The 22,785-nt window shown below is 40.5% G+C and overlaps 2 protein-coding genes across 4 annotated transcripts in view; both read left to right on the top strand.

Moving 5' to 3' along the window:
• pkhd1l1.1 (PKHD1 like 1, tandem duplicate 1) overlaps positions 1–16,263 on the top strand; it is a 36,051-nt gene extending 19,788 nt beyond the window's left edge. For all 3 annotated transcript variants that reach the window (XM_024297853.2, XM_036214119.1, XM_036214120.1), the window contains 35 exons: positions 192–348; positions 443–599; positions 681–890; positions 1,169–1,298; positions 1,474–1,715; positions 1,851–1,987; positions 2,076–3,105; positions 3,379–3,570; positions 3,731–3,882; positions 3,977–4,136; positions 4,793–4,955; positions 5,031–5,119; positions 5,461–5,624; positions 5,783–5,912; positions 6,183–6,301; positions 7,187–7,316; positions 7,461–7,634; positions 7,724–7,827; positions 8,930–9,056; positions 9,142–9,263; positions 9,344–9,434; positions 9,511–9,659; positions 10,431–10,553; positions 10,642–10,753; positions 11,322–11,438; positions 11,527–11,692; positions 11,783–12,015; positions 12,893–13,057; positions 13,131–13,288; positions 13,380–13,515; positions 13,662–14,006; positions 14,088–14,239; positions 14,386–14,532; positions 14,857–15,010; positions 15,088–16,263. In XM_024297853.2, coding sequence (XP_024153621.1) covers positions 192–348; positions 443–599; positions 681–890; positions 1,169–1,298; positions 1,474–1,715; positions 1,851–1,987; positions 2,076–3,105; positions 3,379–3,570; positions 3,731–3,882; positions 3,977–4,136; positions 4,793–4,955; positions 5,031–5,119; positions 5,461–5,624; positions 5,783–5,912; positions 6,183–6,301; positions 7,187–7,316; positions 7,461–7,634; positions 7,724–7,827; positions 8,930–9,056; positions 9,142–9,263; positions 9,344–9,434; positions 9,511–9,659; positions 10,431–10,553; positions 10,642–10,753; positions 11,322–11,438; positions 11,527–11,692; positions 11,783–12,015; positions 12,893–13,057; positions 13,131–13,288; positions 13,380–13,515; positions 13,662–14,006; positions 14,088–14,239; positions 14,386–14,532; positions 14,857–15,010; positions 15,088–15,320 — 6,370 coding nt within the window. In that variant the 3' untranslated portion in view covers positions 15,321–16,263. The remainder of the gene's footprint in view (positions 1–191; positions 349–442; positions 600–680; positions 891–1,168; positions 1,299–1,473; positions 1,716–1,850; positions 1,988–2,075; positions 3,106–3,378; positions 3,571–3,730; positions 3,883–3,976; positions 4,137–4,792; positions 4,956–5,030; positions 5,120–5,460; positions 5,625–5,782; positions 5,913–6,182; positions 6,302–7,186; positions 7,317–7,460; positions 7,635–7,723; positions 7,828–8,929; positions 9,057–9,141; positions 9,264–9,343; positions 9,435–9,510; positions 9,660–10,430; positions 10,554–10,641; positions 10,754–11,321; positions 11,439–11,526; positions 11,693–11,782; positions 12,016–12,892; positions 13,058–13,130; positions 13,289–13,379; positions 13,516–13,661; positions 14,007–14,087; positions 14,240–14,385; positions 14,533–14,856; positions 15,011–15,087) is intronic.
• A 141-nt stretch (positions 16,264–16,404) lies between these two features.
• Positions 16,405–19,264, top strand: gdf6b (growth differentiation factor 6b). Its single transcript, XM_024297869.2, has 2 exons — positions 16,405–17,041; positions 17,593–19,264. Exons 1-2 carry the CDS (start codon positions 16,678–16,680, stop codon positions 18,471–18,473), a joined length of 1,245 nt encoding a protein of 414 aa, XP_024153637.1. The 5' UTR covers positions 16,405–16,677; the 3' UTR covers positions 18,474–19,264.
• Positions 19,265–22,785: the final 3,521 nt, after the last annotated feature.

The following is a 22,785-nucleotide window of genomic DNA, read 5'->3' as shown; positions in this document are numbered from 1 at the left end:
TTTAGTTAAAAATTATGAAGCAGTAATAAACAAAAGTACCAACCAATGACTTTGCTCCAGCATTGCAAAGTGTAACTTAACATTTATACAGTATAATCCTTTCAGAATTTCAGATGAATATTTAAATTTAATTTAAGTATTTAAATTTTACTTTACTCTTTCTTTCCTGTTTTTTTTTTTTTCATCTACAGCTCCAACGTTAATGACGTTGCGGTGACGATCGCCGGATCGGTGTGTGATGTCGCATCTGCCAACAGCACACACATCATCTGTGTGACGAACGCCCAGAGTCAGTCTCAGCACGCCAAAGTTCAAGTCAGTGTTGGAAACCGGGGCGTTGCCAAGATGGTGAGTTTTATTTTGGTTAAAACACGCTCTTAGGTCTTTTGCAGCGTCACACTGGATGCATTTTATTTAACTTTTTTTTTTTTACATTTTTTAGGATAATGCAGATTTCTTCTACATCGACGTTTGGTCATCCAAATTCACATGGGGAGGCTTATCTCCCCCTGAAAAGGGCTCATTCGCCGTCATCACCAAAGGCCAGACCATCTTGTTGGACACCAGCACTCCCGTGCTCAAGATGCTTCTGATTCAAGGTGAACAACGGATGCAGACGATCATTTCTTTCCTGTACGGCTGCAGAGTGTATCAGCTGCTGTTTTCTGTTCTGTTCTCAGGCGGGACTTTGGTGTTTGATGAAGCAGACATTGAGCTGCAGGCGGAAAATATACTGATCACCGATGGTGGGAGGTTGCAAATTGGCCAGGAGGGGGCGCCATTTCAGCACAAGGCCATCATCACTCTCCATGGGCAACTGCGCTCGCCTGAACTTCCAGTTTACGGAGCCAAGACGCTGGCTGTGAGGGAAGGCGTGCTGGACCTGCATGGTACAAAATCCCACAACAATCTGCAATTTTTTAAATAAATTTTACGTTATTTTGCTATAATATTTAAAAACTAAACATTTAAAACTGCAAACAGATTTAAAATTCTTCTTTAAAGAGGCAAAAAAGAAAAGTTTAAAAATATTTTTCTAGTAATTTAGCAAGTATTTCAGTAACATCTTTGCCTAAACTTCTATTTTATATTATTCCAAAGCTCTATTTTTACTTTAAAGAATAGAATCAGTCTACTTGTAACCAATTCTGGCAAATGTTTGCTCCAGGCATTCCTGTTCCTGTACCGTGGACCCATTTGGCTCAGACAGCAACAAACGGATCCCTCACTTTGACGCTGTTGAAGGCCGTCACGTGGAAACCTGGAGATGAGATCGTCATCGCCTCAACTGGACACAGGTACAAGGATCTATTACAGATTTATGAGTATCTGAGGGAAGTTTTTGAGAGTTTTTTATTTTTAGTTTTATCACAGTTTTTAACCCTCTTAGTTTAACTTTTAACATATTTCGAAGACTACACTGTTTTACTTTTAAAGAATCAGTTCATCAAATTGGTTTCCGTGCGTTTCCAGGCACAGCCAAAGAGAAAATGAAGTGAGGAAGATTGCCTCTGTGTCCGCTAACGGAAAGACCCTCACCCTGACTGAACCCCTCACGTACACTCACTTGGGGGTGTCCGTCACGCTGCCCGACGGCACAGTGTTTGAGGGCAGAGCGGAGGTGGGTCTTCTCACCAGGAACATCGTAGTGCGAGGATCCCAACAGCAAGAATGGAACGATAACATAGAAGCCTGTCCTGACGGCTTCAACACAGGTGAGATCTGGGATTGTTTCTGAGAAAACAAGTGACTTTCTTGCTTTAGTCTTCTTTTTAAGCTTAATCTTAAATATTTGTGCTTATTTTGAGGCTATTTTAACACTGTGATCACTCTCTTTTTATGGGCTGCAGGAGAATTTGCCACCCAGACTTGTTTCCAGGGACGCTTCGGAGAAGAGGTCGGCAGCGATCAGTTTGGAGGCTGCATCATGTTCCACGCTCCCAGACCAAGTGAAAACCTTGCAATCGGCCGACTAGAATACGTCGAGGTGAGATGCATAAAACTTTCAAAATAAATGTTGGGAATTTTAAGAGTTTACACGAATACTGATTACATTTTTTTTCTATATTTCACAGTTATTCCACGCAGGACAGGCCTTCAGGCTGGGACGTTATCCGATTCACTGGCATCTGATGGGAGACATCAACTACAAGTCATACGTAAGAGGATGTGCCATCCATCAGACCTTCAACAGGGCCGTGACCATCCACAACACCCATCGACTGCTGGTGGAGCACAACGTCATCTATGACATCATGGGGGGAGCGTTCTTCATTGAAGATGGGATCGAGACAGAGAACATTCTGCAGTACAACCTCGCCGTGTTCGTCAAGCAAAGCACCAGCCTCCTGAATGATGACGTCACTCCTGCTGCGTACTGGGTCACCAATCCAAACAACATCATTCGCCACAACGCCGCAGCAGGCGGCACTCACTTTGGGTTCTGGTACCGTATGCACGATCACCCAGACGGGCCGTCGTACGATCCAAATATCTGCCAGAAAAGGGTTCCCCTCGGTGAGTTTTACAACAACACGGTCCACTCTCAGGGATGGTTTGGACTTTGGATCTTCCAGGAGTTTTTTCCCATGAAAAATGGAAACTGTAACTCCAGAACCCCTCAGCCCGCCGTCTTCCGCTCCCTCACCACCTGGAACTGCGAGAAAGGCGCCGAGTGGGTTAATGTTGGCGCCGTGCAGTTCACTAACTTTGTCATGGTCAACAACGAGAAAGCGGGCATCGAAGCCAAACGCATAATGCAGTGGGCTGTGAGCAGCTTCGGAGAAGACGGAGGGGCAACGGTGTCCAACGGCACCATCGTGGCCCACGTGGATGAGCTCGGTCTGGGAAGCAAGTACTGCACACAGCGGGGCATCATCACGCCCTTCGACGACGGCATGAGCGTCCTGAACACCAAATTCATCAACTTTGACCGGGGCAGCTGTACAGCGATTGGAGTAACGAAAATCGACGGCACGTGTGTGGATCGGTGTGGTGGCTGGGCTGTCCGGTTCAGTGGGATCCAGTACTCAAACTCTCCAAACAAAGCCGGCTTCAGGTGGGAGCACGAAGTCCAGCTGGTGGACACTGACGGCTCCCTCACAGGTACTGTCTTAAATTGTTATTATTGATATTTTTGAAAAAATGTAAAGTGATGGTTTGAGCTCCGTATTACCACAAAATATATCTATATTTATATGAATCCTAAGGAATTGGTTTATATATTTCTTTTTCCATTAAAAATATTACATTTGTCCTTTTTAGACTGACTTTTTTGGTTATAATTTGCTTAACTTTAGTATTTTTGCTTGAAGTTATGTTAAAAAGAAGGTTTTAGAAGAGTCCAGTTTATATTTTATGTATTTTTTTCATTTTTAGGAAACATTAACCATAAGGTTGTGCCTATGAGCAACTTGTTGGACCCAGCTCACTGTTCCCAGAGTGCCGAGTGGAGCGTGGGTTTCCCCGGCGCTGTGTGCGATCACACCGTCAACTTCCATCGTCTGGCCTTCAACCATCCCACACCAGCCTCCCTGGAGGCAAAAGATGTCATCTTAACCAACTCTCATGGTATTAAAATCCTCAATAAAATAAAAATCTGCATCAATTGTTGCCATATTCTTTTAATAGATGTTCACATCCGAAACACTTTTTGAATGAGTACTCCTTGAAATATACAAGTATATGAAAAAACTTATAAATTAAGTGCTGTATTGATCACTTTTGACAGGAAGTAGTGTGGTCCCCTACCTGAAGAAGAGACTGACCCATAAGTTGGGTTGGATGGCCCTGCTGCCCTCCAGACACACCTACAACTGGTACTTTGATAACGCGGACCAGATCACCAACATCACCTATGATGCTAAGTTCTACGGCTTCAAGGTAAACCCGTCCAAAAAAATGAGCCAATCGCAAGTAAGAAGTGGAACGATTGTGTTGAGTTTGAATTTCATGTGTTTTTTTTCTCCCAACCCAGTCAGATGAATACGTTATCATCAACCACAACTTCACCCAGAGCCCCGATAGTTTCCACATCGTCGACAACAGGAACGGCTCCAAAACGCCGCTGAGCTTCGGCAGCAACAAGAACGGAGACTGGTTCTTCAATAACAAAACCAACGACCTCTTCTACATGGGTACATCTTCTTAAATTTAAAGCTTTGATAGTTTTGGAAAATTAGGACAATTATGGGTGGTTTTAACCAGCATTAGTGCTGTAAGATCCAGTAAAAATCTGTATTTTTGTTTCAAAAGTAGCTCTTTAGAGGAATATTTTAGGTTTTTGGAAACAAACTGTTCTATATTTTGGGTTATGAAATCTTTCTCCTATTTATTTACCTGATATTCAATGGCAACACTTGGATGTACGTGTCTGCAGTCCCTTTATTGTTTTGTTCCTTTCTGCCTCTGAGGCGTATTTTTTAAACTATGAAAGGTCTGAGTGAGATAAATGCGAGATGAAAGAAGAATCCTCCTGTGGTCATGCAATGCCATAGTTCACTATCAGAGGTAGATTTTTACCCTTCAGGGGGACATTTGGAAAAAGAAAGAGCAAAAATAGGCTTTATTCTACATCAGGTCTATGAAAGTTGCTTCTGAGAAGTAGATTTTAGGTGACGGAGATACTTATAAACCACAAGTGGAAGCTAATTGTAGTTTTAATTAATTTGGAATTATTGTCTTTACAATAAATTTTGTTTAGTTATACAAATACTTACTAATTCAATATTTTCAAATCATTATGAGAAATATTGCTCAACTTTACATTTAACCGATTATCATATTTCTGCAGTGTCTGGGGATACACAGCAGCGCAGGAGGCGCAACAGCGTGGACCGCTCCATGGCCGACGTCGTGACAGACTTCGCCGTCTACCGTTGCTTCTTTCCCAAATGCATCCCTCCACCGCCAGCCACTCTGGCTCCTATACCCAACGGTCGACCCAGTGACTTTGTGTGAGTCAAACTTCTCCATAACTTTACAGAAGCAGCCTGGCATCATTTTTTAAGGTGGAAATCTACTCGTTTTAGTTGGTGGTCTGATGAATCTTATTGGAAAACTTCACGTGAGAACAACTTCACCGTGCCAAAAGACGGTTCTGATGTGGTGATCCCTTCAGGTAAAACCGAACTTCTGTTCATTTTTAATGATGTGTGAAAATAGAGATTTAAAATGTACAGATGTCAACTCATTTTAGATTAAGCTGTGCATAAAATACTATAAGAAACTGACATATATGTCACCACTATTGCTTTAAATGTGTTTTTTTATAGCCGTTCAGTGACTTTTTTCTCTCACATTTGAATCTTGTTTGCCTGAATCTGAATCTGCAGAATGTTGGTTTCAAGCAGCAAATTCCCATCAGTTTGACTGAAATTGCACCAAGAGTTTAAACACTCCATTCAAGAGGTTTCTGCATTTTTGTGGCAAAAACTAAATCTGGATCTCTCTCGATTGAAGGGAAGTGGATCGTTTTGGACAGTAACACTCCGATCCTCAACAAGCTGACCGTCATTGGAGTTCTGGAGATCCCCGACACCACAAGCGACTCTCCCAGCAGACAGGCTCGGTCCACCACGCAGTACAGTTCAGTGGTGATCAATGCTGTGTACATCTCTATTCAGGTCAGCACGAAAAGCAGAATCTGACTTTAAATCCAACATATATTTTAGTCATGTGATTGTTTTAGGAGAACAAATAAACCAAGCCAGAAGAAGTCGATTGGAAAATACATGTTAGTTCATGTACCAACACATTTAGGGGTTATTTTCTGTTGTTTTAGGGAGGCAAAATGATCGCAGGACTACAAAACCAGCCGTTCAGAGGTCAACTCGTCATCAGACTGAGGGGGAACCATCGCACCCCTGACTGGCTCCTACCAAATGGACCCAACCAAGGATCCAAAGTCCTGGGTAAGACAGCAAGAGCTGCTTTTGGTGAATGTTGAACTAACTCCAGCAGGCTGAGACTTCATTATTGTATTAAAACAAACCATGTAAACAGTGTACCCATGTGCAGCAGTTTTAAAGTTAACATAAAGATGTTTTTTCCTGATGTTTGTATAGATCTTGGCTGAAACGAGGAACTCTTGATCCTTAAGGGTTCAGAAACCATATTGAAGATGATCTGTCAGAAGTATCGTTTTTTGTGCCTCACAACTCTGTCTGTGGTTGTTCCATCAGGTGTCTTTGGGGTTCTGGAGCTGTATGGACTTCCGCACAATGTTTACCACACCAAACTGGCTGCCACCGCTGATGCAGGATCCAGCACTCTGACTCTGGCACAGTCGGTCGATTGGCAGGTCTGTCGTCACCTGAGCAATCTGAGCTTCTGTCTACCCTAAAGAGGAAATAAACTGCTGTTCCAGGGTGCTCCATCCTTCATTTTAGACTCTCTAGCTCAGGGGTGGGCAAACTTTTTGACTCGTGGGCCACAAAGGGTTCTAAAACTTTTCAGATGGGCCAGATCAGATACTTAAAGTGTTTTGGTTTGCAACCTCATTTGAGAAAGTAGCAACATGGAATCTGGACAAAAGCATGCTTTTTTATTAAAAAAAAGAGGCTTTTGTTTCTATTTAAGTGCTAATTTCACCAATTGATACCTTTTAGTGAAAAAAACACATACTTAGAAAAACGCTGCTTTTGTTGTGTTGGAAGACACTCATAACATGAGAAAAACAATAAAACTTCCAACACAACATGAATTAAAAAAAAAAACTTTCTGCACCTAAACACAAGTCGGTTTATATGTGGTGCACCATCTAAGGCAGAGATGTCAAACATACAGCCCCTAGATGGTTTATTCTGGCCTTTTCAAAGAAAAGTATAATAATGTTGAATAAAAAAAAGCAAATTTCTTGCTCATTCCTGTGGTGAGTTATGGTTCTTTAAAGAAATGACTGCAATACGCAAGTCCGCCACTAGGGGGAGCAAAGGAAACGCAATACCGGCATATCAAGAGATCAAGAAGTTATTGTAATAAACAATAAAATAAGTAATTGCAAAAAAAACAGCCCACTGCAGAACACTTGATATAAAAGGAGAAAATAGTAACCACAGAAAAGTCACACTCAAAAATGTCACAATTTAAATTTAGATCAGAGAGCCATTTACAATATTAAAAAAAATATTTACCTTTTGAAAGTTTTTCCAGTATTTTTAATCATTAAACTCTTGTTTGTGTTTAGGTTGGAGACGAGATTGTCATCTCCACTACCAGCTACAACACATCGGAGACAGAAAAACGCCAGCTCACTGAGGTTTCAGCCGATGGTCGCACCCTGACCCTGAACCAGCCTTTGGCTCACACTCACATTGGTAAAACACTTTTATGGACAAAACAAGTCTGTTTTATCATCATCACGTGTTCCACAGATACTGTTATCGCTGAAACGGTTACACTGAAGAGAGTTAACCTAAAACCGTAATAATTTTTTCTTCTTTCTGTGAAATTGTGTTCAGGTGAGACTCATTCTGTTCCCGGCACGTCTTTGTCCTACACCTTGGCGGCTGATGTCGGCCTCCTGACCAGAAACATCCGAATCATTGGTGAGGATTATCCAGAAATGCAGTCAGAGTCGTTTGGAGCCAGGCTGTTGGTCGGCTCTTTCTCCAGCGGAGGAATTGACTATAAAGGTAAGATCATTTTTCTTTTATTTTTTTAGGAGTTTTCTTTAAAAAAGCTTCACATTTTTCCATCATATGTTAAACTTTTCTTCCTGAAGGTAAAGCTCAGATCAGGAATGTGGAGTTCTTCCAGACTGGTCAGGAAGGATGGACTGACTACTATGACCCCCGTTATTCTGTGGCTTTCCTCAACCTGGGACAGGTACAAACATGCAACAATTTATGGAAAAAGTTGCTAAAAATCTGGGGGATTTTATTACATTTATCTGGAAATATGCTTTCTTCTTATGGTAATCATTATAAATAGTTTGATTATAATGATTTAAAATGTTGTGTAATGAAAACTATAAGCTATAATGAAAACTAAGCTATAATAGAGCTCTATTCAGGAGTTTACATCATACAAAAATATAAACTGCACTGTTTTCTTATCATGAAAACATTAGGAAGCCTGAAATTACAGTGCCCTCTGTTGGCCAAAAGTTGAATGGTTTGTACTCAAAAATGTTTTTTTTTTTCCAATCAGCTGATAAAAAGTGCCCTAAAGAGAAGATTGAACTGATATTCTAATTATAAAAAATCATGTTAAAAATAATTATCATTTTTGTTATCAATCAAACCAAGTTAATGTAAATAAATAAATCCAAAGGAACCAAAACCAGTGTGGTAACAAGATCTGATATTATAATAGTAAAAAAAAAGCTTGATTTTCATTTAAAATTGTATTTAATAACTAGTTTTTGTGATCCTTTTTTGCTAAAAAGCTGTGAGAAACCTAAACCATGTACAACATGCTGTTCTGTCAAGAATAGATTTTGGCTGGACACTAATATGACTGAAATGTTGATACCAATGTGATGTGAAACTGAAAATAAACAGCAAAGATGTGCTGTTTAGTCACTTTAGACAGATAAAAGTTCACAATTTTATTTATCTGTTAGTCCATTCTTTCCAGTGGTTTCTGATCACTGGTGCAGGTGATTATTAAATATGGTCACAATCAAATAAAATTGGATTGTAACCATCTTGAATTATGTGTCCAAGATGGTGGTTCGTTTTTCCACTGACTTTGAGTTACATCTGCCGACAATTTTGGGTCAAATGTGACTTTTGCAAACTGAATTAAAATAAATATTGGCATTTTAACCCCTTCCAACACCTAAGACATCATCTTGTCTTGTATAAAACTCACAACAGCTGTACTATACTGTATATATATATATATATATATATATATATATTACATTTAGTGTTACTAAAATAAAAAAATAAATAAATCAAATCTGTGATTTCTGTTTTCAAAGATCCCCGCAAATGAGTCGTACCTTCAGGGCTGTGCGTTCCACGATGGCTTCTCTCCGGCCGTCGGCGTCTTTGGGACAGAAGGGCTCACCATCGACGATAACATCGTCCACCGCACTGTTGGAGAAGGTAAACAGGCTTATTGGTTATCTTAATAATAAAGTTAACCTCCTGTGTTCTACTTTTTCACAAACGAATGTTTTAAACTCTGCAGCCATCAGGATTTGGGGAAACAAGATAACACTGAGGAGGAACCTGGTGATGATGTCTCTGTGGCCGGGTTCTTACCAGGACAGAGAGGAACCCTTTAACTTTGACTGGAACGCAGCCGTTGAGGTTCGCTTCTTCTAAAGTAAAAAGAAAACAGGAGCTTATATTGTTTATTTGAGTTAATACATGTTTCACTGTGTGATCAGATCAATGAGGGGACCAACGTCGTGCTGCAGAACAACATCGTAGCAGGTTATGAGAGGGTAGCCTATCGCATCAACGGTGAACCATGCCCAGGTATCCGTTTTTACCAGCAGTGAGGAAATGTTCTTCATCGCTGTGGATTAGACTCACAGCCTTATTTCTGCTGCAGGATACCCCAACACCAACCAGGCCTGGATCAATAACGAGGCTCATGGAGGTCTGTATGGAGTCTACCTGAACAAAGACGGTCTGCCTGGATGCAGCTTCATCAGAGGCTTCTTCATCTGGAAGAGCTTTGACTTTGCCATTTACTTTCAGGTAGTGGGACTACAAATCTTTTTTTTTTTTTTGCAGGTGATTCTAAACTGACTGACTTTCTTTGTTGTTAGAAATTATCATGATTTATTATTTAATCCATCCTCGCCCTCATTAAAATAGATATAAAAGATACAAAGACTTACTTTGAAGCTTCACTTTTGAACAAAACATTAAAAAACTGCAATGTGTTATGGGTAATGTAGTACATAAGTGTCGAATCTCTTTCACCATAAAAACTGCCCATAAATACAGTAGATTTCACTTTCTCTATACTTATTTTTCGGCAGTTTTATTACCTTTTTCATTCTTTTTTTTCCTGAATTTGCATTAGTGCTCTAATGCTTAAAATAGTAAAACATCCTTATTTTTTGGTGCTGCACAAACTAAAATACTGAGTTTTAGTTTAAGATTTTTATTAAAATAATCTTTGACATTTAACTCTCATTAGGATTATTGGGCAAAACAGAAAACAAAACTTGTATTTCTAACATGAAAGTATTCTTCTCTTCAGATTATGTTTTTACACAGAAATGTGTTTTTCACACTGATAACCGACAATCAGAATATTACTTTATTACTTAAATAGCGTTTTAATTTTTAAAGCTACATTGATGAGTAACGTGGCTAATGAGGATTGCAACTTTGAAAATATAACGGCTAATTGTAATGTATAAAAAAAGCTGTTTTAAGTGCTGTTAGCTTTTTAAAAATAAAAAAAAAAGAAAGAAATTAAGGGAAAATTAATTAAATTAATTTTCTCTGTCCAAACAGACCATAATGGATGTTGTTATTTCCAATGTGACGCTGGTGGACAACGGGATGGGCATCATGCCCCTCATCTATGCTCCGCCCTCTCTGTCTCACGCTTACGCTGATAAAACTGTGCAGATCCAGGTAAGAGTTTGTCTCACTTATCTTTGAATTTTGAATTGTGTGTGTGTAAGTTTACACAATTTTGCCCTGCTGCTTCTTTTACCTCCAGAATGCATTGATTGTCGGCACCAGCCCAAATTTCGACTGTTCAGACACGCTAAGTTCCAGCGACGTCAACATGGCCATCAGCGCCTTGCACCGAGCACCCAGACCTCAACAAGGTAAAAATGAGACCGAGCAGAAATTTCACTTTCATGAAGATTATACCTAAAATAAAATGAACACTGCAGGCTGAAAACAATGAGCCAAACATATAAAACCACAGCAAAAGCTGTTTAAAAATTCAGTCTTACGCTCATGTGGTGTTGGAGCTAGTTATGCTATAAAAAAAAAAAGTATTTTAAGGAGTAAAATATAAAAAGCTTTAGAAGTAAGATCATTTCAGTTTTTCTCAAAAAATGTCAGCAAATAAATTCTTGTCAGAATATATTCAATTTTTAAGAAAAACAGCAGAAAGGAGCTGTTTTTTCTTCATTTTTACTTTATGACCTGCACTCTCCTTGAATTTTTTATTTTTTTTTGTATCTAAAAGAACACATTACTACCTTTCAAAAACAGGAAAAAAAACATAAAAGTATGTTTTTCTTCAATATAGATCTAAAAATGAGATAAAATTAGGAATATGATCTTTAAATGTAAAGTGTAATTCCAGTTTTTTTAAACCCATTTGGTCATTTTGAGCTGATCTGAACTAAAGCTTATCCACCCAAATGTTCTGACTCGTCACAGGAGGCAGATCCGGAATCTGTTGGCCCAATTTTGCGTCCGGACACAACACTGCTCCCTTTAAGCCTCACCATCTGAACATGAACTACAACGCCATTAAAGGCCTGATGACAGTCAGAGGTGGGTGACTCACATTGAGAGGTGGGGAACTTGTCTGAACGCGTCGGTCCTCATTTTTTTTTTTTCTTGCTTTTGATCCTGTTTTTAGACACAACATTTGTCAATTTCAATGACATCTGCTCCGGTCAGAAGGACTTCATGTTTATCACTAACCCGATCAACGAGGACCTGCAGCATCCAGTCCAAGTGTCGGGGATAAAGATGATCAACAGCAATGAGCAGAACAAAGTGTTTGTTCACAGACCCGATGTGGGGTTAGTCACTGTCAAATCCTCTATTTTTAAAATAGTTTTTAAGCTAAAAAATATGTTTTTGTTTGATTTTTGATGATTTTTGTTTTCCAGCAAAGCAAACCCAGCTGACTGTGTGGACATGGACTGTGATGCTAAGAAGAAGACCCTGCTGAAGGATCTGGACGGGTCGTTCCTGGGGGCGGTGGGCTCTGTGGTGCCTCAGTCTGAGTACGAGTGGGGAGGAGACCCCAGGAGGGGGCTGGGAGACTACCGTATTCCCAAAGTGATGCTGACCGCGCTCAACGGCAGCCGGATCCCAGTGGAACAAGTCGCTCCTTATAAAGGTAGCTGGAAATGGATTTATTTAGATTGGGAGTCCTAAACATCAGAGAAAGGGGAGATTATTCAACAGGATAAAATATTTTATGCTTAGTCAGATTTAAACCAAAATCAATCAATCAACAAAGAATTTTAAAACTTTAAATAAAAATTGTGCACATTCATACCTGTCAAAATAAAAGCACAGCATTTGCAGCTGCATAAAATTCACTTAAACTAGAAACTTTGACAAAAATATCAATAAAATTAGTTTAAAAACCTTTAAACAAACCATTTGCGTAAAAGAACAACAATGGAATGTCAAGATCATGGTTATCTATGGAAGTTTTTCTGTTTCATCAGATTCTGAATTTTTAAACCTTTGAACTTTCTTTCTTTTTTTTAACCCTTGATTTTAAAACATCAAAAACTAAAATTTTTACGTATTTATGTGTTTTTAATTTCGAAACCCAACATTTTGATGGCCCAGAAATTTGATGGGGAAAAATAGCTTTTTCTGCCCCACTAGAACAACTAGTCGATCTTAGAACACATTGATATCCAGCCAATCAAATCGTGACACTGATATGATGTCAGCGGGTTTAAAAATCAAGGGTTAAAAACATTAAGAATCTAATGGAGCAGAAAAACTTATAATTATCATGTACTGTCTTATATTTCCATCTTAATTTAAAAATAGGATTCTCTTCTGTTTTGCTAAATTTAGATTTATGAATTTCTGATTTTTTTAAAAAGCATAAGATTTTGTCATTACCCCCTACCTGATAAAAATGTACTTTAAAATAGTTTTATTTAAAAACCTGACCAGCTGAATTTGGAAGAACTCATGTGAAACTCTCGGACGATCTTCATTTGGCCCTTTTTATTTGATGTTGTGTTCAGGCGTTATCAGGAAGAACTGCACCTACATGAGCTCCTGGCAGAGCTACAAGTGCTTCGGGCTCAACTACAGGATGGTGGTGATCGAGAGTCTGGACGCGGACACAGAGACCCGCCGTCTGTCCCCGGTGGCCGTGCTCGGCGACGGCTATGTGGATTTGATCAACGGTTCGGTTCTTTTACAAGTTCTTAAAACGACTCAGATAGACAGACAGAAAGTGATTTGGTTGTTGGTGCGCAGGCCCCCAGGATCACGGCTGGTGCGCAGGCTACACCTGCCAGAAGCGAGTGTCCCTGTTCCACGGCATCATAGCCACAGGTCACTCGTTTGACGTGTTCTTCACCAGCGTCAGCCCACAGAAGCTCCGCCTCATGATGCTGAACGCCAGCCCCTCCGAGGTCAGGTCTCACCTGAATGCTCCTCATTTTCTTTTTTTTCCCTTGAATTCACTGTTTTATTAAACAGATTGTCTCTTTTGAATTTGTGCAGAGCGTCTTGGTGTCGATCTTCTACTCCAACCCTCAGAGGTTGGATGTTTATGTTGACAACAGTCTGGTTGCTCCAAACAACGCTCAATGGAATGGAGATAAAACTGATTACACTCTGAGAGAACCAATCGGTGCAAGTAAGTTTTACACACTGAAAGCGGCTCCAGATCCAGCAGTTTTACTCCTATTTTTTTCTATTTATTGTTAGAATTGAACCCAATCTTATTTTTTTCTATTTGTGAGAGTCAATTATTTGTGAAAAAAACTTTTTTTTTATTTTTAGATGACTTTGTTCCCACGATGAACGCCACTGTGGGCAGCAACTATTTTGACCAGGACTACAAGATGCTGAGGGTGCTGCTGAGAGGCTCCACGCCGGTGGAGATCAGAACTTCCCCGGTTCTTGTCCTGGCCTTTAACATGCCCGCCATGCCTGTTGACGAGTTCTTTGGAGATAACCTCATCCAGAATTTGGCCACGTTCCTCAAAGTTCCACCAAACATGATTCGTGTCACCAAGGTGGTCAGAGAGGACGGCGGCGCGCGGCGCAGGAAAAGAGCCACGGGGATGACGGTGGAGGTGGAGATCAAGAAACCTCCTGTGCAGCAAACCACCAACACCACGAACGGTTGGTGGAGACAGCGAGTGAAGCCAGTTATGAGTGGACTTGTGGGAATGAGAGTCAATCATTTGTGCTTTTTTTTGGCAGACGAGGAGGACTTTGCTCTGTTGAAGAACATTGCTGACGATCTGGGTCAAGCTGCAGTTTCTGGAAACCTCAGTCGGTCCATCGGCTTTAATGTGTCCTCGATGGGCATCATTCCTCCCCCTCCTCCATCTTCAGACCCCAACTGGAATGAGGTGAAGCAGAAAAACGCCCATCCATGCTTGTATGATTCAGCTGCAGGAAATTCTTGCAGACCCACTCAAAAGATGATCTGTTGTTAGTGAATCCGTCATGCTTTTTTCTTATTTGAAACACTTGTTTCTCTTATTTTAATATTCAGGTGGCAACAAATGAAGTCACAAGAGAAGACCCTAAAACAAATTTCGTGTCCAGCGTGTCCACCCTGCTGCTGGTGGAGGAGCCCATCGCCGGAGAGTTTGTGGGCCCTCTCTACCAGCAACCATCACTGATGGCTTTGGATGAGCAGGTGAGACTCCTACACCTGAGCTGACTGTGAGGGTTCTGTCACAGCCAATACTTTAAACTTGGGTTTAGGAGGCTGATGGAGATGATTTGAACGGTGGTGTTTTTTTTTATACATGTCGATGTATGTGCTTTCATCTTCATATTTATTCAGGTTTTGCAATACTTCCATGTCATTTACTTAGACAAAAAGTTCCTATAATTTCACACTATTCTTGCTCAATAGTTGTCCTGAAATATGATTAGATAACCACCTTTACAATGTTGAATATCCACATGAACTATGTTGAGTTTGTGCTGTCTGAGCACGGATCTCTTCTGTCTGCAGGGTAATTGTGTCTCAGTGGGAGTGACGTCTCTCACTGTAACAGCCAGTCTGAAAAACAGCAGTGGACACCCAGTGGACGGGCTGGAAGGCAACACCACCATTCTATTCAAAACCTGCTGGGCCAACTTCACTGATCTGTCCATTCGCAACAGCGGTGTGTGCAGTTCTCCTTTACATTCATACATAAAGTCAGGTGCACCGACAGTGACCGTTGTGGTTTTCTTTCTGCAGGTGAAAACCTCACCATGGTCTTTACATTGAAGGAGTGGGGGGCCAACTCAAAAGCCTTCTCTGTAAAGAACATGCCTACCACCATGCCCCCGCTGATCAGCACCACCACACAACAGTCCACCACCGACGAAAGCATCTTCAGCTCCAGCCCGGCCCTAACTGCTGGCAGTCTGTGTCTCATCAGCCTCATCTACGAGGTGGCCTGCTGCTCAGGCAGCATCCCCATATGTTAATGGTTCCTCTTCTAAAGGGTTAAATGAAGGATCACTCCACTCAGCTTTAAGAATGGTGGATAAAACTTGATAATTACTTTTCTCTTTTGGATTTTTATTCTCATGTATAGGAGCTGTAACACTTCTATTAATCTGATCAGCCTTGTAGCCAAATTTATAATAAGATGGTCATTTTTGTGTGGGATTTTTCTGGATATGTAACTACTTCTGGTTTGGAGATTCTGCCTTAATATATAAAAATTATATATATATAAACAACGGACATGCTGAATTGTGACCAAGATTCCAAGCCTTTGTCTGATAGCACTTGTGGGACTTTTTTATTTTAAAAATATATTTTATTGCATTTTTGTGACTATTGTCTGCTTATGTAATCATATTGGGGTTATCACCTTTAAATGATCTAAGAAAGCAGCATTGTTTTTTCAGTCATTCAGTTTCTTGAGGCCAATTGTTTTTCCTGTTATTTTAAATTCACAATTTGACAAGCTTTTAAAAACACTTCATACATATGAAGAGAAGATTAACTTTAGAGTTCAGATTTTAGGTTATTTCTCAAAAAAAATTACTTTAGTACAAACTTGCCTGTTTGTCACAGCTGGAAATTACTAATTGTTCATGTTTTTTCTCTATCATTGCAAGTAAAGTAGGGATGTTACCCCAGCTTTTATTTGGACACCTCGAATGCTGCCAATACATTTTTAAAAAGTTTGCTTTTTTGCCAAAATTGCAAGTCCTTACTATTTTATTAAGATCAAAATGTAAGATGAGTCAAAAATCCCATAAATTGTAAGACAAAAAAGGGGCACGTGATGCACTTTAATTAGCAGCTTCATTTTATAATTGCGTCATTTTGCAAAAAGGTAACTTATATAAACTGTTGCACTTTACGGATTGTTGAAGACTAAACTCTGCTTTCAATAAATTTAACTGTTTAAAGCTTTTTTAATGAGTTTTAATTATTATTTTTCCAATGGAGAGGGACTCTGTCCATGGTCCTGAAGGGCACAGATGTGTGTTTTTTAATTACTTCTGTGTGTTCCACATTTGTCCGCTAGAGGGCGACGTATAGCTCACTAAAGTGGGAACGTTGGGCGCTTTCAGCAGACAAAAAAACAAAAAAAAAACACCAATTTAAGCATTTTAAATATGAATTGTTACTAGTGGAGTCAGTTTTGTGACAGAAAAAGTTTAAAAGCTCAAACGCCTGTTTTCTCCTGCAACGGAAGCCGGTAGAGCGACACTTACAGCTGATCCCGCGCGGCAACTTCTTAAGGGGGCGTGTCCATCACTCTTTTTCGTGAAACTTTGCCCGTTTTCTTTACTGCGGAGGAGACACTTGCTTCAGAGCGGATGCATGCGGCTGCAGTCCCCCGGTCCCAGCTCCGGTTTCGGCTCAGACGTGAGGATGGACTCCTGTCACGTCTCCCTGCTGCTGTTCGTGTGGGCGATCCCCGGTTTCCGGTCCGTTTACCCCCCATCTGTCCAGAGGAGCAACACGGTGGCGGAGTTCCTGGACGCGTCCGAATATTTAAAAGACTTTCACTCGTCTTCTTCCCTAAACTTCAGACGTGCATCCAAAGAGTCGGTGCAGCCTCACGACTACATGCTGTCGATTTATAAAACCTTCTCCACAGCGGAGAAACTGGGACTCAACGCCAGCTTTTTCAGCTCCTCAAAGGCTGCAAACACTGTCACAAGTTTTGTGGACAGTGGGCAAGGTACGTATTTGGTGGATCTGCACTTGACTCATTCCTCAACAGTGGCTGACTTTACAGTTGGGGGCCCCAAGTGGGAAAAAAAAGCATGGAACCCTCAAAAATATGTTAATTATTTTATCGTATTTATTGAATGCCCTCATTTTTTACTTAATCACTTTCTAGAATAAACAAATGAGGGTCTTTTCTATAAGTCATTTAGAAAAGAAGACACTGAAACAAAATTACTTAAAGATCCACCCTGATTTTAAAAATCAAGTTTTTGACATTTTAATATGTTATTGTGGTGTTTTTTATCATGATTAGAGGCGTTTATAAAGAAATTTAAGCTTAATTTTGCATTTCTGAGTAATTCTTTATTCAAATTGTTGTGAATCAGGAGCAGAGGGAAAACAATCTCTTAAAAAATAAGCTTGGGTACGTTGATGGACCACAAGTTCCCTGCTCTGCTCCAATTATGATGCTTTGTAGACAAATCAGACTTCACGTCTCTGAGGTATGTAGATGATCTCCATGAGAATGTGCCTGACTGTACCGTTTAATACTTTCCACAGATGACCTCCCACTCTCCCCTCTGAGGAGACAGCAGTATCTGTTCGATGTTTCAAGCCTTCCTAAAAAAGCAGAGGTGTTGGGAACAGAGCTCAGGATATACACCAAAGTGTCTGGGAATTTCCAGATTCCGGAAACGGATCCTATTGACATCCAGCTCCTCTCCTGCCACGATAAGCAGCTGCTCGGCTCCAAAACCCTGGACCTGCAGGACTCCAGCGGCCCGACGTGGAAGGTGTTGGATGTGTTGAAAATATTCAAAGAGCACCGGGGGAAGCGCTTCTGTCTGGAGCTGAGAGCCGTGCTGGACAAGCCTGAGAGAGAACTGGACCTGCACCATTTGGGCCTGCACCGGCACGGGAGGCCTCAGCTGAAGAAAGCCATCCTCGTGGTCTTCACCAGGTCCAAGATGAGGCAGAACCTCTTCAGTGAGAGGAGAGAGGGCAGAGCACTGCTGGACCTCCACATGAGGACAAAAGAAAGGGGCCCCGGCACCACCGCCAGCAGGAAACGCAGGAGGGCGGCGCCCCGGAGCCGCCACGGGAAGAGGCACGGCAGGAGGTCCAAGTCCAGGTGCAGCAAGAAGCCGCTGCACGTCAACTTCCGAGAACTGGGCTGGGACGACTGGATCATTGCCCCTCTGGATTATGAAGCCTACCACTGCGAGGGTGTGTGTGACTTCCCTCTGCGCTCGCACCTGGAGCCCACAAACCACGCCATCATCCAGACTCTGATGAATTCAATGAACCCCAGCAACATGCCCCCCAGCTGCTGCGCCCCGTCCAAACTCAGCCCCATCAGCATCCTGTACATCGACTCAGGGAACAATGTGGTCTACAAGCAGTACGAGGACATGGTGGTGGAGTCCTGCGGATGCAGGTAGTGGCTCTGGGAGACAGGTGTGGAGGGGGGTGTCTTCAATTAGTGGGAATCTAACAGCAAAACCCTGATGACCTCCACTAAAAACATTGATGATGTCCGTCAGTTTAGATCTATTTAGTATTTGTTGCACAGACTCACTGATCTCTGAGAAATTCTATTTCCCTTAAACTCATAATTTCCTGCTAATGTTCTTTTTGGAAATTTGGATTTGATATTTTGTGCACTTATGCTGCATTTTAAGCTGCAGAATTTGTCCAAACTGATGCAAATGTCTCTTTTTTGTGTGTTTCAATTACTAATTTAAGAAAAATAAGTATTATCTTTTCTACTTGGTGAAGTTTTGTTTTTTTTGGCTCAGGAGGGAGGTTCCACCTAATTTATTTTTTTTTTACATCCTAATCCATGTCTATAGTTTTTTGTGTCTAAAAAACATTTTTAAAAAAATCTGAGGATCTCTGGAGATGGTGAGGGACCAAAAAAATGTGTTTATTTAAAACAAACATCTGTTTTATTGTAATGAAATAAAGCAAACACAATCCATTGATTCCAGGTACAGATTTGGCACAGTTCAAACCACAGAGGAGGACACATAACAATGGAGAACATGTACTCCACCCATGGCAAATTGTGGGACTCGGACTGGCTGTACTGAAATTTAAAGCTCCACTCCAATGATAATTGTGTTTTTGGTGTTTTTAACATGTTCTTGTGGCGTTTTTCTTGTGATGGAGGACATATATAAAGAAAATGAAGCCTAATATTGCATTTCTGAGTATTTCTTTATTCAAATTGTGAACAAACAGATTCATGAGCGTCTTCGTTTTCCTCATCCGAGTTGGTTCAAAACTGTTTTATCTTTAGATTTTTAAACAGAGGTGGTAGTGTAATTGAACAATAAGGTGGTTTTCTTTTATTTAATTATGTTTTCCCCCTTGGCTGATATTATATCCAGAGGCATTGTGGGGCTTTACTGCTCCTCCAAATGTAGACATGTTCTATAATTAAGCAAAATGATTGTTAAAGGTTTAATATAAGATCTACTTTTAAAGACATATTCTCATTTTCTGTTTCTCAACTGTGTAGTTTCTTTGCAAACTTAAATTAGTAACCTTTAAAGAAATTATGGAGTTAATTAACAATTAAAAAAAACAATTTTGTGACTAGGCTTTCTTAAATTATTATTTCAAATAGAATTTTTTTCTTTGATACAACCTAATAAATATGAACATTTTACAAAGATGTATAAATCCACTGTCTTCTAGAGATGAAAATTTCTAAGGTTTATTTAAAAAATAGATACAAATTCATTTTTTTCCACATGAAAAATCATTTAAAATCAGTGCATTATTACCCCATCTAATGAGCAACGATGCACGCTTTTTGCAGAGACTTCTGGGAAATTTCTTGGGCACTAGATTTTGGAATAGTAGACCTGAACACCCTAAAGCTCTTGTTGAAGACTAAAATGGTCTTTTCTCCAAAGTGATAAAACAAACCAAGCATGAGAACGGTCTCTAACTTGGGCTCTGAGATGTGGAGGGGACAAACTGTAGACTTGATGGACGTTCAGATACATAGAATTCAAAACATTAAGCCGCCCTTTTCCCATATGAGGTTGAAAGTCAAATAGTTCACGTTCTCCAAGGCTGTGGACGTAAACACTGTACACGACTCTTAAGAAAAGAGGGAAGAAATGTGTGTGGTGCTGTTGGGTCTGTCCATAACTCCAAGGAACTCTGTAAAAACCAAAAACAAAAAAAGAGGGGAAACAGGTTTGAAGCAGCTGCTGGAAGTAGGCAGAGAAGACAAAAGGCTGGAATGTGCTGTCTCTATAGGGGTGTAAAGAGGCGTCTCTGCTCAGTGTCGTCCTTTGGCAGATTTGCTGTGAGATGGAGCAAAATATTTGCCAGTGACACAAAAGCGAGTGTAAATCCCTGGCAGGAACCGGCCCTCGTTAACTGAGGGAGAAAATAGGGGCATGTTTCTGTTTTATCATGACAGGGAAGTCGGGAAGAAATGTTTCACACATGTCCACACCGTGCAGACTGAGAGCTGAGAGGGCATGAGGGCCAAGGTCTGCTGTAAGATATTTCCAGAAAACTATTTCAAAGCGTGAGCAAACTTAAAAAATATTTGAAGTAAAGATATGTAATTACATCACATAATTCCCACACATGTGCCCCTGTTGAGTTGGTTTTTGTTTTTTTTTAGTAAGAAGTCATGTCACCTTGACCCCAGAGTTTGTTCTGGTGGAGGCAGCATGTCACTGACTTCAGAGCAGCTCGCGACAAGAACATTCTGCTGCACAACGTTTTTTCCCCCGCAGTCATTTATTTTTTTTAATTGTTCAAATTGTTTCTGCAAACTCAAAAAACCCTGTCACTCTGCCTGTCGCCTCAACAAACTACAAGAAACTACATTGCAAACATCTGATTTTACAAGATTGTTTTGTTCATCATTTATTTCTGATTTTACGACTTTTGTTTATTTGGTGTCTGTTTTAACCTCTTTAGACCTGGAGTCCACATTTTGGGTTTTATTGCCCAAAGTAGTTAATATTGCTTAACTGGGGCCCTGTGACTGTGTGTGCAGAGAGTTAGCTCAAATATTAGCTCAGGTCTTAAGAGGTTGAATTGTTGGAAGCTAAAGGTTACATTTTTATGGAGTGTTTTGTACACGCATAGAAATAAAATAAAAATAAAAATCTTCTAACAAGAATTATTGAACTAAAAAGTATAAAATAGATGTTTGATTCTCTGCTGCATATCTTGCGTTAAGAATGAAAAAATCGTTTAAAGACTAAATTTAACCTTGTTTTGCATCATTTTTCTGATGATGGACATATATGAAGAAAATTAAGAATAAAACTGGACATCATAGTATTTTTTATTTAAATTATTGTGAATAAGGATTTAAAAAAATGAAAAAAAGTTAATTTGTCACAAAGAAACACACTGTGCAGGCCACAAGCTCCCTTCTCTGCTCCATTCCGATGCCCTTGTAGATTTGTTTTCATCGTCCGAGCAAGCATCTGCCTCAAAACTGTACGGCTGGAAAGTTCCACTATTGTTCGCCTTTTTTTTTTGCACTGCAAATGTTAGGTTAGGTTGGAGGTAGGAAGGGGTATCAGCAGCACAGCATGTGATCAGATATCTCAATTATGGATGATGGGAACTCAAAGGGAAATTGCAGATTAACTCCTGCTGCTCTGCAGAAACTTTGTCCAAACAAACAAACAAAAAAAAAAAAACACTGGGAACAGTTTTAAAATAGATTAAAATATGATCAGAGTGGGACTAAAATAAAGACTAGGATGATGAAACCAGGTATTTGCCTGTTATTTCCATCTGAAAATGAATGCTTCATAACTGGACAATCCACCTTTACAGCTGAAAACAGCCACACCTGTTGTTTTCAGAGATGATATGGGAATGTTCCTCTGGCTTTCAGTAAAGACCCACTTCATCTCTATAGGACAAAGATGAAGATTTTCTAATGCTATAAAAGCACAACTGTGAGAGTGCTCCCCGACTCTGCAGCCTTTTACTGTCACACGGGGATCTAAATGATGAGGACACGCACATGTTTGCAATATCTTCCTTATAAGAACGCTTACATTCAGACGCACCTGGCTCTGATTTGTCTGAGATAAAGCGTGTTAGCGTGTGCACTTGACATCAGTTTTTTTTTTCTTTTTTTATGTGTGCATAAAGATTGTTAAAGAGCAAAGAGAGAGGAGGCTAAAGGAAGGAGGGGAGGGGTTGTAAGTAAAAACAGAGCAACTGTCGCTCACATGCCCAACACAGAATGATAATCAGGGCCCCCGGCCGCTTTGTACACCAGCAGCTTTGGTTTTGGGTGACAGCGCTGGCAGTGTTACTTTACAGTCCGTCTGCAGCTGGAAATAAAAGCCAGACAACCCCGGACTCCCGAGCCAGAGCCAGTCCTGCCGGTAATTACAAGAGCCTGCTGAGAAACCTTTAGCTCAACCTCAGGCCGATCGCTGATCATCACCGCCCGATCACATCAAAAGAAAATGACACGGGGCACAGGGTGGGTCATTAGAGTCAGTTTCCCCAAAAAAATCATTGTTGAGTGGTTGATTACTGATACTGTTTGCTTTTTCTTCTGAAATCTCAAAAGGGAGGGACTGTGATTTAATTGGATCCAATCTCAACCTCGGCCCATCAATCTAATTGTAAAAGCAAGAGTCATCTAGGTTACAAACATAAATCCAGCATTGTATTGTAGGAACGTCTTTCCCATACTCCTTTCTACTACTTAAAGTCTGAGGTCTCTGAAAGCCTGGGAGT

Source organism: Oryzias melastigma, linkage group LG11 (assembly GCF_002922805.2).
Source record: "Oryzias melastigma strain HK-1 linkage group LG11, ASM292280v2, whole genome shotgun sequence".
Lineage (NCBI taxonomy): Eukaryota > Metazoa > Chordata > Actinopteri > Beloniformes > Adrianichthyidae > Oryzias > Oryzias melastigma.
Note: the sequence above shows the minus strand (reverse complement) of the source record. Positions and strands in the feature narration are given on the sequence as shown.

What these genes read in the sequence shown, in the direction of transcription:
- gdf6b (XM_024297869.2), top strand. Translation starts at nt 16,678, where the DNA reads ATGCGGCTGCAGTCCCCCGGTCCCAGCTCCGGTTTCGGCTCAGACGTG. An exon ending in TTTTGTGGACAGTGGGCAAG is followed by an intron (nt 17,042 to 17,592) that starts GTACGTATTTGG and finishes TACTTTCCACAG; the next exon opens with ATGACCTCCCACTCTCCCCT.